The sequence below is a fragment of the Saccopteryx bilineata genome, chromosome 8, assembly GCF_036850765.1.
Source record: "Saccopteryx bilineata isolate mSacBil1 chromosome 8, mSacBil1_pri_phased_curated, whole genome shotgun sequence".
In the NCBI taxonomy this organism is placed as follows: Eukaryota; Metazoa; Chordata; class Mammalia; order Chiroptera; family Emballonuridae; genus Saccopteryx; species Saccopteryx bilineata.
In genome coordinates, this window is record NC_089497.1 from 49,367,678 (window position 1) to 49,384,505 (window position 16,828).

The 16,828-nt window shown below is 37.6% G+C and overlaps 1 protein-coding gene across 4 annotated transcripts in view; it reads right to left on the reverse strand.

Annotated features, from left to right (window-relative positions):
• Window positions 1–16,828, reverse strand: part of GSK3B (glycogen synthase kinase 3 beta) — a 218,908-nt gene that overhangs the window by 23,258 nt on the left and 178,822 nt on the right. For 2 of the 4 annotated variants that reach the window (XM_066241851.1, XM_066241849.1), the window contains 2 exons: window positions 8,900–8,938; window positions 6,106–6,292 (listed from right to left, as the gene is read on the reverse strand). In XM_066241851.1, the coding sequence (XP_066097948.1) occupies window positions 6,106–6,292; window positions 8,900–8,938 (226 nt within the window). The remainder of the gene's footprint in view (window positions 1–6,105; window positions 6,293–8,899; window positions 8,939–16,828) is intronic. The other 2 variants (XM_066241852.1, XM_066241850.1) reach the window with 1 other exon arrangement.

Below are 16,828 nucleotides of genomic sequence, written 5' to 3' on the forward strand. Positions count from 1 at the left end.
CTCCCGCAGCCGAGGCTCCATTGGAGCAAAGATGGCCCGGGCGCTGGGGATGGCTCTGTGGTCTCTGCCTCAGGCGCTAGAATGGCTCTGGATGCAACAGAGCGACGCCCCAGAGGGGCAGAACATCGCCCCCTGGTGGGCGTGCCGAATGGATCCCAGTCGGGCGCATGCGGGAGTCTGTCTGACTGCCTCCCCGTTTCCGGCTTTGGAAAAATGAAAAAAAAAAACACAAATCTTTCTCTGATCCTTTTGTGCTCCTTACTCTTCCTTTTACTGTCCTTTTTTTCACTTGTTTCTGAATCCCCTTTTCTATCTCACTGTCCACTTTCCTCACATCTAGATACTCTTGCCCCTGCACTCCAAGACACCCACATCTGCGTTAGTTTGCTTATTGCTCTCTGGCTGCCCTAAATATTCTATTTTTATTCTCATTTAAGCAGTTCTCCCTTCTCCTGGCCTAGCCAATAATCCACTACTGCTCTTTATCTCCCCACAAAACTACTTTTCTCTCAAATAACCCAGCTAAGTGGTAAAGCAGTAAATTCTTCAAACTAAATAATACGGATATAAATAGATGATAATTTTTACTCACCCATGCCCAATCCTTGTATTCTGCCCTATGCCCACAGTGCTTGTTAAAATAATTTCACTTGTTAAAATTTCATACCAATTGGGTAGAAAATTGGAATCAGAAATGTTTGTGGTGGGGTTAATTGGGAGACTCATCTTTAAAACACACAAAACAAACTATATCCCAATATATTTCAGCATTGGAATAGGCAAGGAACTGGTGAATAAAAAAAAATATCGATCCCTGTTGGGATTTCCTGATTCCACCTGCTTTCTAAAGCTTGCTTCAGTCATGTCCAAACTTTGAAATCCAATGACTGGAGTAAAGGAGGTGTGCCAAAGGCACGGCCTGGTTTCCAATGTCTGGATGCAGATAATATCGTCAATCAAGGGGTCCTAGAACACTGAAGCCCAGTGCCAGAAAAATGACAGGTCTGATAGTTTCCTGAGTTGTAAATCCAAGATGTCAGAGGTGCTCAAAGTTTTCTGTCTCTCATCTGTTCATCTTTCTTCTTACTCCAGCTGATCACAGAAATACTTCTTTTGATATATAAAAGTAATACTAATTACCATTTATGGCTAATTACTCGTGGCACAGTAACAAACATCAAATTGCAGTCAGTGCTATTCTAAGCTTTACTTTAATATAACATTATATTTTATTTAAGTGTTTACTCTTCATAGCTCTGTTCATGGTGGCAGGTTTATCTTACTAACTAAAAGAAGTCAGATATAAAAGGTAACATATATGACTCCACTTATATGAAAGTGACTAATAAATCAAATGTAATTAGAGTGGTCCTCTCTTATCCACAGAGTGAGACCCCCAAGTGGATGCCTAAAACTGAGGATAGTTCTGAACCCTATACATACTATCTTTTTTCCCTATACATACATACCTATGACAAAGTATAATTTAAAAATTAGGCACAGTAAGAGATTAACAACAATAGTTATTAGTTAATAATAATCTAGAACTATAACAATATATTGTAACAAAAGTTACTGTGAAGGTGGTCTCTTTCTCTTTCAAATAGCTTATTGTACTGTACCTACCCTCTTGTGATATAAGATGATACACTGCCTATATGATGAGAGGAAGTGACTGTGGTTGACCATGGGTGACTGAAACCGTGGAAAGCAAAACTGTGGAAAAGGGGGACCCAGTGTATTTCAAAAATGGTGTATGTGAACAGTGAAAATTAATCCAGAATTTTTTAATTTATTTTTTGTATTTTTTCGAAGTTGGAAGCGGGGAGGCAATCAGACAGACTTCTGCATGCGCCCAACTGGGATCCACCCGGCATGCCCACCAGGGGGCGATGCTCCGCCCATCTGGGGCATTGCTCTGCTGCAATCAGAGCCATTCTAGCGCCAGAGGCAGAGGCCACAGAGCCATCCTCAGCGCCCGGGCCAACTTTGCTCCAATGGAGCCCTAGCTGCGGGAGGGGAAGAGAGAGAGAGGAAGGAGAAGGGGAGGGGTGGAGAAGCAGATGGGTGCTTCTCCTGTGTGCCCTGGCCGGGAATCGAACCCGGGACTCCTGAACGCCAGGCCGACGCTCTACCACTGAGCCGACCGGCCAGGGCTTAATCCAGAATTTTAAAATTTGGTCAAACAGTTTAAGTAATATATTAGTTTTGATCAACACACAAAGTACACATACACACTGAAAAGTATGTACCATGTGTGTCTGACGATAAGGGGAATTATTCTCCAAAGGTACCCATCATTAATACTATGTTGTATTTGGTTTTCTACCAAGGTGCTCATTGACAGGGACTTTCTTTCTTTGGTGAGAGAGAAAGAGACAATCAGTAAGGAAGAGAGATGAGGAGCATCAACTGGTAGCTGCGGCACTTTAATTGTTGTTCATTGATTGCTTCTCATATGTGCCTTGATCGGTGGGCTCCAGGTAAACCAGCGACCTGACCTCTTGTGCAACTCAGCAACCTTGGGGTTTCGAACCTGAAACATCAGTGTCCCAGGTCAACGCTCCATTCACTGTGTCACCACCTGTCAGGCAACAGGGGCTTTCCTCAGTTGTGTATTATGAGAAACAAAGTATTCATTGGAGGAGACATTTAGTATGAAAAAAATCTCAATCAATGTTGGTCTTGGAAACTTCAAGGTCACCTGACAAAGGTAAAAAAAGGAGGCAAAGCAATTTAACACCAACTTAAGTTTCTGATGCCAAGACTCCACTGTAATAAGTATTGGATGTCATTACATGCAAAAGCCTTTTAGAGACCATATTAAAAGCAATCCAGCCTGACCAGGCGGTGGTGCAGTGGATAGAGCGTTGGATTGGGATGCGGAGGACCCAGGTTCGAGACCTCGAGGTCACCAGCTTGAGCGCGGGCTCATCTGGTTTGAGCAAAACTTGGACCCAAAATCTCTGGCTTGAGCAAGGGGTTACTCGGTCTGCTGAAGGCCAATGGTCAAGGCACATATGAGAAAGCAATCAATGAACAACTAAGGTGTCGCAACGAAAAACTAACGATTGATTCTTCTCATCTCTCTCCGCTGTCCCTGTCTATCCCTCTCTCTGACTCTCTGTCTCTGGGGGGAAAAAAAAGCAATCCAGTAAATAGTTATATAATACAGATAATAAACATATACCTACAGTACAAAAGAAAACAAAATTTGTGTAAACGGGTGCTGGTAGAATTTCCAATGCTGGCCTCACATAGATTCAAAAAGTATTTCCTATCAAAAAAATTTAGGTAATGTAAACTAAAGATCTATGATAGATGGTTCAAAAAGCAGCTCTGTTTGATTACAAAGACACATATGTCAAAGATGTATATAAAGAACTTTAAAAAACTGTTTCATTTGAGATATAAAAAAGTAAAATTCTTTTTTTTTTAAATTTTTATTTTTTATTTATTCATTTTAGAAAGGAGAGGGAGAGACAGAGAGAGAAAGAGAGAGAGAGAGAGAGAGAGGAGAGACAGAGAGAGAGAAGGGGGGGAGGAGCTGGAAGCATCAACTCCCATATGTGCCTTGACCAGGCAAGCCCAGGGTTTCGAACCGGCGACCTCAGCATTTCCAGGTCGATGCTTTATCCACTGCGCCACCACAGGTCAGGCGTTAAATTCTTAAATTAATATTAACTTTATATAATATATAAATTGAAATACATTTGTGTTAAAAAATTCTTTTGAAATCTTAATGGGAAAACTGATTATCACTTTAGAGTCAAGGATTTATCAGTATACACGTTAGAAAAAAGATAAAAAATAGATCCACCATGAAACCTATAGTGATTATTTTGAATGCTAAAGTGGTATTTTGGGAGTATTTTAATTTTCTCTATACTTTTTGTATTTTCAGCATTTTAATAAATCTACATGTATTATTTTCCTTTTTTTTTTTTAATGCTTACTTAATGATTTTAAAGAGAGAGGGAGAGCGAAAGAGAGAGACAGAAACATCAATCTCATCAATCTGTTCCTGTATGTGCCCTGACCGGGGACTGAACTGACCACCTCTGTGCTTTGGATGATGCTCTAACCAACTGAGCTATCTGGTCAGGGTTTAAATTTACACGTATTATTCTTTTTTTTTTTTTTAATTATTTTTATTTATTTATTCATTTTAGAGGGGAGAGAGAGAGAGAGAGAGAGAGAGAGAGAGAGAGAAGGGGGGAGGAGCAGGAAGCATCAACTCCCATATGTGCCTTGACCAGGCAAGCCCAGGGTTTTGAACCGGCAACCTCAGCATTCCAGGTCGACGCTTTTATCCACTGCGCCACCACAGGTCAGGCCATATTATTCTTGATTAAAACAAAAGCACTAAGAATTAAAAATAAAAATTACCTTCTTAATCATTCTAAAACTTATGACATGAAATCACAGAATCTTTACAAGAAACCAAGAAGAGTCTCCCAATCTATCCTCTCTAATCTAACCTCCATCCAAACTGAAGTAATCCTATCTACATTATTTGACACTATTCAACTTTTTCCCAAAGCCGAGATCAATATTTTGAAAACAACTTATTCTATTGTTAAACAACTGAAAACTTCATCATTCTTTAAAACTTTATTCAGTCTCTATTTGTGCCAGGAACTGAAGTTGTCTCTATAGTAAGCCCAAATATATACTGTAAATTTTTTGCTATTTTCAACTTTGCAATCTGGAGGGAAAAGTATGTTTACTCCCTTCATTAGAAAACAGTTGTTGAGGGATTTTTAGACAGCTTTCAAGAGTCCCTTAATTCTTCACTTTTCCAGGCTCTATATTCATTTCTGCCTATTTGTATCTCCTATCTGCTATACATTAATATTTTTTTTTAAATGGCATAGCCGGGACCTAAAATAACATTCCAAATGATTTCTGATCAGCCTTAAATCTAAATAGAGTTAACAGTCTCAGACTATCTGAACAGTTTTCTTTTATGAATATACTTTAAGACTATTTAGTAGCTATATCAGATTGACAGCTAAAGATTAGAGAAAACAGAATCATCCAAGTCTATTTTACTAGCAACTCATGTCTTCAAAATCTGTTGCTTAAGCAATGCATTTGTCCACATTCAACTTAAATAAGGGTTAAAAATTCACCTTAGAATAAAAAAAATATATCTGTTTCCTGGTCACAGAAAGCTCTCCATCTCCCCTGTACATTTTTTGCTTGACTAAGCTAACTAATCAGCCAATCAACTATTTACTGCACATTTTATCTATAAGAAATTGTACTCTTTTAATGTTCAGTTTTGAAAATAATCACATTGTTTGAGGCAGTGTGGCTAATTAAATAAATCACTTAATGTCTTTTTTTTCATTTTTTAAATTTAGAAATTAAGTTTAATGGGGTGACAATAAGAATAGTTAGGTTTCCGGTAAACATCTCTATAGCATCTGAACTGCTGACTGCATTGTGTGCCCATCACCAAAAGTCAAACGACAGTGTCCTATCAGAGAAAAAGAAAAGTGAGCACAGAAGTGGTGAGGAAATAATGACCACCCCTGCATCTTTCAGATACTAGCAATGCACAAACTCAGTTTTCCTTTTATTGTTTTCACAGCAGCAGCAATGACACCAAGCCCCAGAGAAGATGAGAATTTTGTTGTATCACTTATATAAGTTTTAAAAAAGAGAGCCTTCTAGTTCTCCATTTGTATGATATCTGAATTTATATAAATACAGCCATTAATTTATTTCTAGGTTTAAAAAACTTGACATAAATAAAGCCTTGGGAAACAAGAAATGTAGCATGTTCTAAATTTCAGATACAAACCTGAAGGTTAAACCGTACATTAGTCATATTAGTGAAATATCTGTAACTTCTCATATGCCAAAATTTATTATAATAAAATCTGCTAAAAATTAGAGAAGCTATACCTATTTGGAAATTTTTATCTGCCACTATTTTGTTCAAAACCATACAAGTAGTGGCCAAGTAAGCGGTCAGAAAGGATCTTTGCCATTTGCATGTTCATTCTTGTCCTACAGACTTTAATCCCCCGAGTGTCTCTTCATAGCCATATGCAGCTTTCTCAGACAGTAAAAGAGCTAAGTGTCTAAAATTACCTTGAGTGGTGAAGTTGAAGAGTGCAGGTGTATCTCGCCCATTTGGTAGTTTGACATTTGGGTCCCGTAACTCATCAAAAAATGAATGTGCACAAGCTTCCAGTGGTGTCAGTCGGGCAGTTGGCGTATACTCCAGCAGACGGCTACACAGTGCAATTGCCTCTGGTGGAGTTCGGGGTCGGAAGACCTGCAGTACAAAAGAAGGAAAATAACAATTAATGTTTTTTAATAGTATTAGCAATTTATCCTCTGAGAACTGAGTTAATTCCCACCACGTACAAAAACATGGTTGCATTTGTGAAAGAACCTTCTAGAATAAAAAGAGTTAACTGTATATGATTCACCACACTGGGGTGAACTGCTAATTAAAGACTACAGGAGAAAAGCTCAGAGAAAAAGCTAGGGGAAGTGATAGAAACTCTATATATGCTAGTCATAAAGCAGAACAATCAAACATGCACACAAAGTATGACAGGCACAAGAGAAAGGGTGGTTCTGGAATATTAAAAATATTTAAAGTTTATATGAGTATGGTAGCAGGTAAAAACTTTGCCTCTTTGTGATTTTTAAAAGCAGGACAATAGCTGATAATGGACAGCACTGTTTGAATTTGGCAATCACTGTCTTTTAAAAAAGAAAAACTATTTACTCTAAGTCTATAAATGTAAATGATTTGGTATTATCTCTTCAATAAACAGTACCTATCATTATTTGAAGAAATTCTTGAATACCCAGAATTTGACATGAACATGGCCAAATTATGCTCATTTGTTTGCATACTCTAGTGTTTTAATCAGGAAGAGAGAAATGTAGTGTTCATTAACAGCCATTAACTCATAGAAAAAGTCAACTGAAAGCTATACTGAAGCAAAATGCAAACAAATTATTCTGCTTAAAGGAATAAAAAGCTTTCTACTTATCTATGTTTTAAAACACCTAACAATATATAAAGCTATGAAAATATATACTTTGTTTCAAATTATGAATATTTAAAGAATAAAAGCAGAAGGAGAAAAGAAATAAACATAAGTGAGTAGACAGAAAGCCTGTGAAACAAACAAAAAATGAAACATATATCTTGATAGGAAGAACACAGAATCAAAGAGAAGGTGTGATAGTGGCAGTGGTAAAGGTAAACAGATATATTAAAAGAACACAAGTGTATAAATGAAAGGAAATAGACTCACAAGTGAGGAGAAGACATGTAGATTGTGACAAGGCATGGAGAAGCCTGGGAGGCTAAGGTTTCCTAATGGGAATGGCTCAGGTAAATCTGGGTATTCACTAAAGGTAGGAGAACTAGTTACTATTACAGGGTTCATTAAGAGACTATAAGAGTAGTTTCTATAGAGAAAACTTGTTTTCCCTTTTGTTTTTATACAAAGTTTGATATTAATAAAGATATTTTCCATGGAAACTGAGAAAATGATTTAAGTAGGATCTCAAATTTATTTAAGAATATTGAAGGTCTTGTCAATTTATTCGGCTATGATTAAAAACCCTCTGTAAGGTTAAAAACTATTCTTTTATTCTTTTGAGTGATCTGACTTGCCTCAGTCAAGAAAACCTAACTATTGTATTATTTGAAATGTTTAGATTTTCTACTGCTCTTGGCCATTTGTTCCTCTTGTGCTCCCTACTCAAGTCCATAATCAAATTCATATGTAAAAAGAAACAGTAGGAAACCTCAGAAAATATTCTATAAAAATATTAAGCACTACTCACATATTTTATCCCTGAGTACAGCTTGCATTTATTGGACAGCATATACATTTAGTTTGCTGGCTGGTATAATAAAAAAAAGTGCTTCTGCACTAATATGGGAGGCACATAAGTAGAATTAAAAGAAAAAATATCTCCTGTTAACATTCAAATATAGGATAGCTGAACAGTGAGTGTATTTCAAATTTTAAAATTTCATGTTATATTAATAAAGGTTTTGTGTTAAAGCTACTAATAAATCAGTATTATAATCTTATTTCTGATTATTAAAATAAAAGTCATCCACATCTTTTTTGTTATCTTACAGGTTACAAGTGATCACCCATGTTAGTAACTAAGACACATAGTAGTCTATTTTGCCAGGAAACCCTGCCTCATGGAATCAAAGAGTCAAAGACAATTTTAAAAAATTCATTTTAACAGCCTACATTAAAAACAAGACTTAACCTAACTTTTAAAAATGTATCTATTATTACTTTAAGCCCTTTGAAAGATTCCTGATGAGAAAAGCTTTGGTTCAGTACTTTAGATAAAGGTTTAAGCAGAAACTTATGTGAAGTCAAATATCTCCTAAAGTTCAGATTTCTGACCATGAAACAGGGTCTGGTAGCAGGCAACTTCCCAAAAGTATATGCCAAACTAGGAAATAGCTCTTCTGAATTATCTTTTTGTCTAAAGAAAAGAAAACCAATAACTACTGAAATCTGACTTTTAATAAAGAAGTTTCTGCTGCTGCATCTGTTCTTTACTCATTTTAATTGCTTAACTAACATTCAGAATCTTTGGTTCCATGGACCTCCATCAATATTTATTCTTGTAAAAACAATGTTCAAACCCGAGGATTCCTAAAACTGCAGCAGATGTCAATAAATCACTCAGAAAACTGACAATCTAAATATACCATAAGCAAAATCTGTATCATACAGTGAATGAAAACAGAAATCAGAGCTACCTACATTGTTTTTACTGTTACATTTCAAGAATGAATAACTGTTAGACCTTTTAAAAAAGTTTTCCCCCTAGTTTTATAGACCTGCCCTGAAATTTTGGGAAAAAAAAATTAAGTACATACCCGTACTCCTGAGGTGAAATGTCCTGTTCCTGATGAATCCTAAAGATGATAATGCAGTGAAATAATCCAAACAGGGGAAGTCAATCCAAAAGAGAATAGTCCAGCAAGGAAAAATATATCCAATGTTATAAGAAATCCATGGTGTGGGGGGGGGACATAGAAAATGTTTATACAGTTATAAACTTTAAACATCAGTCTCCACAGTAGCAAGTCCAAGTTTTAAAAATTATTTCACTACAGTGTATGCAAAAAATTTTTTGATTGCGCAATGGTGAGGCACAGTAAAGAAACATTTTAATTTTAGTTTATTATGTTCCAATGCCAGTGCATTTATTAAAAAAATACAAAACCAAAAAAAGTTAAAATTAAAATGAAATCTAGAAGTAAAGTTCCCAAAGTAAAGTGTTGGTCTTCTATGACCTGGATTCATCGTCCATTGACATGGCTGGGAGGGGGCATTTAAGACTTCTTTTAAAGATATGAGTTCCAGTATGCTAATTTTTCTCTAGCAACGTATTCCAGTTAGACAGTATAAACATTTTTTTTTTGCTAAATTATTAGTGATGAGAGGAAAGTAATAAATATATTTAATTTATATTACTATAAATTTCAAGCCAGATATTTTCAATTTGTGTGAGCTAAGAAGGATCAGGCCACCGCGGATTATTCTCCATTTTGGATTGACTTCCCTGCTAAAAGATATTTGCTGACGTTCTCATTATCTTAGGACTCTTCAGGAAATAAGACATATCTATCACCTCAGGAGTGCGGGTATAAACTTACATTTTCTATTGTGGGCTTTGCCCCCTCATACCCTTGCACCCATTATTTAGGAAAAATAAATATAAAACATTCTTTCTTTCTTGGAAAAAAATCACTGAAAAAAAAATCCTACATCTTTGAGCACTACAAATTCAACACAGTTCCATCTGCAAATATGCCCAATTCACCCACCAAAAGCTAAACAAAAATATATACAATAAACAATACAACTAAGGGACAGTCACAGTTATAGGTGACATGCAGAGTAATGTACACCAACACCTAGGCACAACGGAGCCAAATATGCAAGAGAGGTAGTAGGGTCTATTATGTCTAGGTATTGAGAACAAACAATGGCAGAATTCACCAGTAGCTGTGAATTCCCTTGGCTATTCTAAGAGAATTTAACATTCTTTTAGGATAGTTTCCAGTGGGGGAATTAAATATTTTGCAAAAATAAATAATCCGCGGATTACTTTTAGTCTGCAGACTAAAATTTAGTACACAGATTAAAATCCGGCCCATCAGAATAAAAATCTCTCATGAACTAAAACACAACCAGGTGACAAAAGTAGAAAACCAGACTAAAAAACAGAGCACAAAGTAAGACTCAACTGGGCCAACTAACAATTAGTGCACAGACTAAAGATGGCCAGCCAAGTACGTCAGCAAGGCCATGAAGAGCCCAAATCACCCCTGTAAGAACTAAAAACAGAAGTAAATAAATAAAACAAAACAGAACAAAGTAAATATATTAATAACTGAAAGAAAGAAAAGAAAAAGAAAAATATTGAAAAGAATCAAAACACTGACATGAACTTTCAAGTGATTCAAATACTACCTCACCTGTGCAGCAACACATTTTCTTAAATTGAGATAAACTCTCATCACAAATTCTAGTCCATAGAAGAAACTAACAGAAAAAATTAAGTGTTTCAAAAAGAAAGAATCTATGATATTGAACAAATGCAAAAAAAGTCCTTAAATAAAGAATTATTCAAAGTAAATTTGCATTTGAATAACTCAAAAATGGTCAAGGCAATATTCCCTTAGATGTCCTAGAATAGACTTTTGCCATCAAATAATATCAAATTTTGACCTGAAGCTAATTATTATGACTGAATCTTTAGTCGTTTAAAATTACTATTTATAAACAATCATGTATACCATGCAAAGGCCTATGGTTGATTCTCAGACAGCTCTCAATAATTCTACTGCATTAAACAACCAACCAGAGCAATGTAAAAATGCCTATGGACAATGATAGTTAATCTAAGTAGAATAGACAAGGGCCATGCCTATTACAAACAGCTATTCCTCCCTGGTTTTTATTGTAATAAATGTGTAACACAGACACTGTTCTCTGGTTATACACAAAATATACAAGTCCCCAATGTTAAAGACTGATCAACCTTAAACATTCCAAAGAGCCACCCCAGTACTGACTACGCTCAAGTAATCTATTAATCACTTAAATTTATTTGTAATTTGTAAACCTAAATCTAGAATTAAAAGAGGATGCCATGGATTTCTGATTATGATGATTAAGTTAATTAACCAAGAAAAAAACTTTAGTCTACTTAAGTGTTCACATATAGTACATAATTCATAAGAAACACAAGCCCCTTTTCCTTAGCCACAACAAAGCTAGCATTCAATAAATTTCATCTGCACTAATTAAAAGACTTATTGACTTTTCCTGCGTTTCACTACATGTAAGAAATTGTATGTATGTTTTTTTTTTTTCTTTCTTTTTTTTTTTTTTCCATTTTTCTGAAGCTGGAAACAGGGAGAGACAGTCAGACAGACTCCCGCATGCGCCCAACCGGGATCCACCCGGCACGCCCACCAGGGGCGATGCTCTGCCCATCCTGGGCGTCGCCATGTTGCGACCAGAGCCACTCTAGCGCCTGGGGCAGAGGCCAAGGAGCCATCCCCAGCGCCCGGGCCATCTTTGCTCCAATGGAGCCTTGGCTGCGGGAGGGGAAGAGAGAGACAGAGAGGAAAGCGCGGCGGAGGGGTGGAGAAGCAAATGGGCGCTTCTCCTGTGTGCCCTGGCCGGGAATCGAACCCGGGTCCTCCGCACGCTAGGCCGACGCTCTACCACTGAGCCAACCGGCCAGGGCGTGTATGTATGTTTTGATATCAGCATTTAACCTAACTATGCAATCTAATTTCTCCCTCTAACATCATTGCTAAAATAGTATTACACAGAATTGTGATTTACCAAATGTCCACACATCCAATTTAATCTTTCATCATTCATGAAATAGTTATTGTAGTCAGGCTGACCTTTCTAAGAATACAAGAATATTTCCTTTTCATTCCTACTTCCCCATCTTAAGGGACAGTCCCCTAGGCTACAACAATTCTCACACACATATACCTAAGGAAATCCAAATCCTCCTTCAGGATCCCCTCCAACCCAGGGCCCTTCTATCACTTTTTAAAGAGGCTTCCATTTTCCCTCCACCACCGTCACTGTAGATCTGTCTTATAATACTTATAGCATATTAAACACCTTTGAACACCTATAGCAATCACATAAATGCTTATATATTAGTATATATTATTCTATAACTGAGTCAGTTGTATCACCTGTAAGCTTTTCAAAGACAAGGACTGTATTTTACTTCTTTTGCATCCTTTGCAGCACTGGTTATTTGGGTTTTAAAGAAAAAATGATAAAAAGTATTCTTTATGTTTTATATTATTCTTCTCATATATGGATTATCCACCTTAGTAAGCCTAGTTTCTAGCAAAAAATGGGAGTCTAGTTAGTATAAACTGAAAGTCTAATCACATAGAAAACAATGTTAGAAAAGAAAAACTGATTATTCTAGCATTAATAAAGATGTTGTGAGGAAATGCAATAGAGAACACAATGTATTCATAAGAAAAGTTATAAAGGATAGTAGAATGTTCAGGGCAGAGGGGTTTAAATAATAATATAGAAACTGATTCACTTAAGCAATAAAACAAAACAGATTAAGTGCCAACCTTAGAAACCAACAGAAATCCCCAATACAGTTTTATCCTTTCTGCATACATGTGAGCAAAATGAATGAGACCAGGAAAGCTAAATAAATGCAAGAAAATGATTAAAGACAATTTTTGTATTGTGTTCTCCATGTCCCCCTGAAGGCATTTTTTTTTTTTTTTTGTATTTTTCTGAAGCTGGAAACGGGGAGAGACAGTCAGACAGACTCCCGCATGCGCCCGACTGGTATCTACCCAGCACGCCCACCAGGGGCGATGCTCTGCCCACCAGGGGGCGATGCTCTGCCCCTCCGGGGCGTCGCTCTGCCAGGACCAGAGCCACTCTAGCGCCTGGGGCAGAGGCCAAGGAGCCATCCCCAGTGCCCGGGCCATCTTTGCTCCAATGGAGCCTTGGCTGCGGGGGGTGGAGAAGCAAATGGGCGCTTCTCCTATGTGCCCTGGCCGGGAATCAAACCCAGGTCCCCCGCACGCCAGGCCGACGCTCTACCGCTGAGCCAACTGGCCAGGGCCTGAAGGCATTTTTTGATAACGTGTTAAACTACAGTTAAAATGGGTAAGCTAAGTGAAAAATCTTACACTGAAAGGCTCAAAAAATTGTAAGATGATCAAGTCTTTAAAAAATAATTGTTGGCCCTGGCCAGTTTGCTCAGTGCATAGAGCGTTGGCCCGGCGTGTGAATGTCCTGGGTTCGGTTTCTGGTCAGGGCACACATGAGAAATGACCATCTGCTTCTCTTCTCCTCCCTCTCCCCCTTCTCCTCTCACAGCCAGTGGCTCAATTGGTTCGAGTGTCAGCACCAGATGCTGAGAATGGCAAGGTTGGTCTGAGCATCGGTCCTAGATAGGGGTTGCCAGGTGGATCCCCGTCCAGGGGCATGCAGGAGTCTATCTCCCCTCCTCTAACTTAAAAATGATGATGATGATGATAGTAATAATTGTTTAGCTTTAAGCATAGGAAATACAATTTTTCAATCAAGTCTGATTCCATGGATAGCTGAAATGACAGAACTCAATTTTTTGCTTACTCTGTTTGAAACACATAGACAATGTTCTAAGAAATCAAGATTGTAAGAATTGATTTTGTGGATAATGCATTCTGGGATACTTAACAAAAATGATCTATGGTCCCACATATTCTATAAACACTTAACTATTAGGTAAGCTATCATGTTTGCCAAAAACCTAGCAGCAAACATTTTTAGGCAATAGGTATCTACTTATTCCAATTATGGAAAGACATTAGAAACTGCTATAATACATATAGTATGACTTGGTAGGTACTTACAGGAATTATGTGGTGGGAATAATCATGGAAACTTGGATAACCAGAAAATATTTCATGGGAGAAGTGAGCCTAAAGCCATCGGAAAATAAATATTTATTTTAAATAAAATATGTATTTCCGATGGCTTTAGGCGACCTCTGTGTTTTGGTCATTCGACCCCCGCTGGGGTCGCGACCCACAGGTTGAGAACCGCTGCTGACTAAACAATCATATTACTTATGAATTTCATTGATCTGAAAGAATATACAGATATCTGTGTTACCTAACTGACTCCATAGGATAATTTTCTACTGGAACAAAGGTGGAATACTTGTCTTAAATAACTTGAGACAAAAGGTTAGCAGAATTGGGAACTCAAAAAGGGGGGGCACATATCTATTACAATATAACCTTACTAGAAATCCCTAACTAAATAGTTTTTACGTGATTGACTTTAGAGAGTCAGAGAGAAGAAGGGGAAAAAGGAGAAGAGGGGGGAAGAGGGGAGGGAAGGAGGGAGAGGAAGGGAGGAAAGGAGGGAGGGAGAGGGGGAGGGGGAGGGAGAGGGAGAGGGAGAGGGAGAGGGAGAGGGAGAGGGAGAGGGAGAGGGATGGGGAAGGGGGAGGGGGAGGGGAAGAGGGAGAGGGAGAGGGAGAGGCAGGGAGAGGGGGAGGGGGAGAGGGAGAGGGAGAGGGAGAGGGAGAGGGAGAGGGAGAGGGAGAGGGAGGCATTCATTTATTGTTCCACTTAGTTGTGCATTCACCAGTGTCACTTCCCATTATGTGCCCTAACAGGGATCAAACCTGAAGCGCTGGTGTTTCAGGATGATGCTCTAACTGACTAAGTGAACTAGCCAGGGCCTAAACGTTAACTTTAAAATGAATTGCCTACCTCTATGCATTTAAGGGTGGAGGAGCTGGAGAATTGTGAAAGAGACTGTGTTCTGTCAACTTGATGCTTCAGGGAATGTTACAAGCAGGACAAGAACTAAATTATCTTATTTTTTGGAAAGGAAAGGTAGAAATGATGAGGAACAGAGTAAATGTATACAAGTCATCCAAACTGGAACATTTGAGAGTGAAGGGGCATGCAAAATAATTACATCAGACAAGCATAAATTGGGATATATAATCACTCTTGTCATTATATGCATGTCAAATTTTCCTAAAGGCAATGAAGAATCAGAGAAGAATTTTAAGATTTTTTTTTCTTTATTTTTATTTAGTGAGAGGAGGGGAGGCAGAGACAGACTCCCGCATGAACCGTGACCAAGATCCACCTGGCAAGTCCACTAGGGGGCGATGTTCTGACCATCTGGGGCCCTTGCTCGTTGCAACTGGGGCCATTTCAGAGAAGAATTTTAAATAGGAGTGACAGCATAGTACATTTGCTTTTAAGAAAGCTAACTCTGACAGCAAGGAAAATGTTAAATATGTGAAACTGAAGGAGGAAAATCAGTTAGTAGGAGGTAGGAGGTTGTTTTAATAGTTCTATGATGGCCTAAATTAAAGTTAGAGAAGTGGAGATAGAAAAAAAATCACAAAACTACACTGAAGGTAGAATATTTATTTAGAAATAAAATGAAATAATCCTTTATATGCATACTTTATGTTTTCAAAAGAATTCAGAGAAAAAATACAACAGCTAATTGTTATTTTAACAAAAGAATAAACTCAAGGCCCAAACAGTAGGAGCACTGCTTAAACTAGCTTCATAGCTGATAGACTACTGTTTAATCATACTTCCATATTCTAAATGCAGAATTTAAGCTTCCTCTCTGTTTCCAACTAATTTCCATTTCTACCGAATTCTCAATCTACTTTTGCATCTGGCTTTTATTCTTTGAAGTATACAGCATATATACCAACGCAGAGGGATTTATCTTGCTCATCCCCACTCAAAACATTAGCTAGCATTGATTTCTTTTCCTACTTCCTACTTAAACCACATGTGCTTTATCAATGACTTAGGCTGCTCTGGCTATTAGGTCATAGTCAAGGGCAACCTACTGGATTTCTAAATTCTCCAGATTCTTGCCCTGTACCACACTGGGATCATCTTCATGGTCTTGTGTTTCTGTTTGCTATCTTTCCTGCACAGTGAATCCCTCACCTCAATGTTTCCCTGGACCTCGGGTGCTATATAGCTGTCCTATACACAGCACAGGAAACCAGGATGCCCACAGCTTCAGGAAATGGGGTAAAATGCATTCTAACAGAAGGCTGAATAAAGGCACAGCAGCTTTTGTTTCCAGATTGTTTACCTGCCCTCTAAGGGCAAGGAGCTCTTCTCTTTAGAAAACAACATTTATGTATTAAAACAAACAAACAAAAAACCTGCCTGCCTGCCTAGCCTAAAAAAACACTTCTCAAGTTAGTGTCCATTATCATAATGGGAGGTAAAGGGAACTGACTTCACTCTAGAAAATTTCATATTGATAACCTATTTTTAAAAATCAATATAAGCACATCCTGGATCATCTAGATTCATGACAGAGCAGTGTCATAAAATTTGTTTCTGAATTTGATTTTGTATTTACAACCACTATAACACCAACCTAGTTGGGTACTAATGAGAAATTAACATAAGTGTCCTTATGACATAATAAAAGCATTTGTACCAAGTGAAACCAATAAAGACTTCACAGTAGTTTTAACATAGTAAGTAGGAGAATTGAACCATTATTCTACACATGATATAGGAATGGAAACCTACATAAAACAAAATAAAAGGGTTTTTATATAGATTATTCAAGTTTGAAAAACATTAGTGTGAAATACAGAAATATCAGGAACCCAAAAGAACAAAGGAAGGTGCAAAGAATACAAATTTACTATAAGTTTCCTGAAGGCTGCATTTTAATTATAATCTATCATTCCTCACATTCCATTCTGGCTAATACCT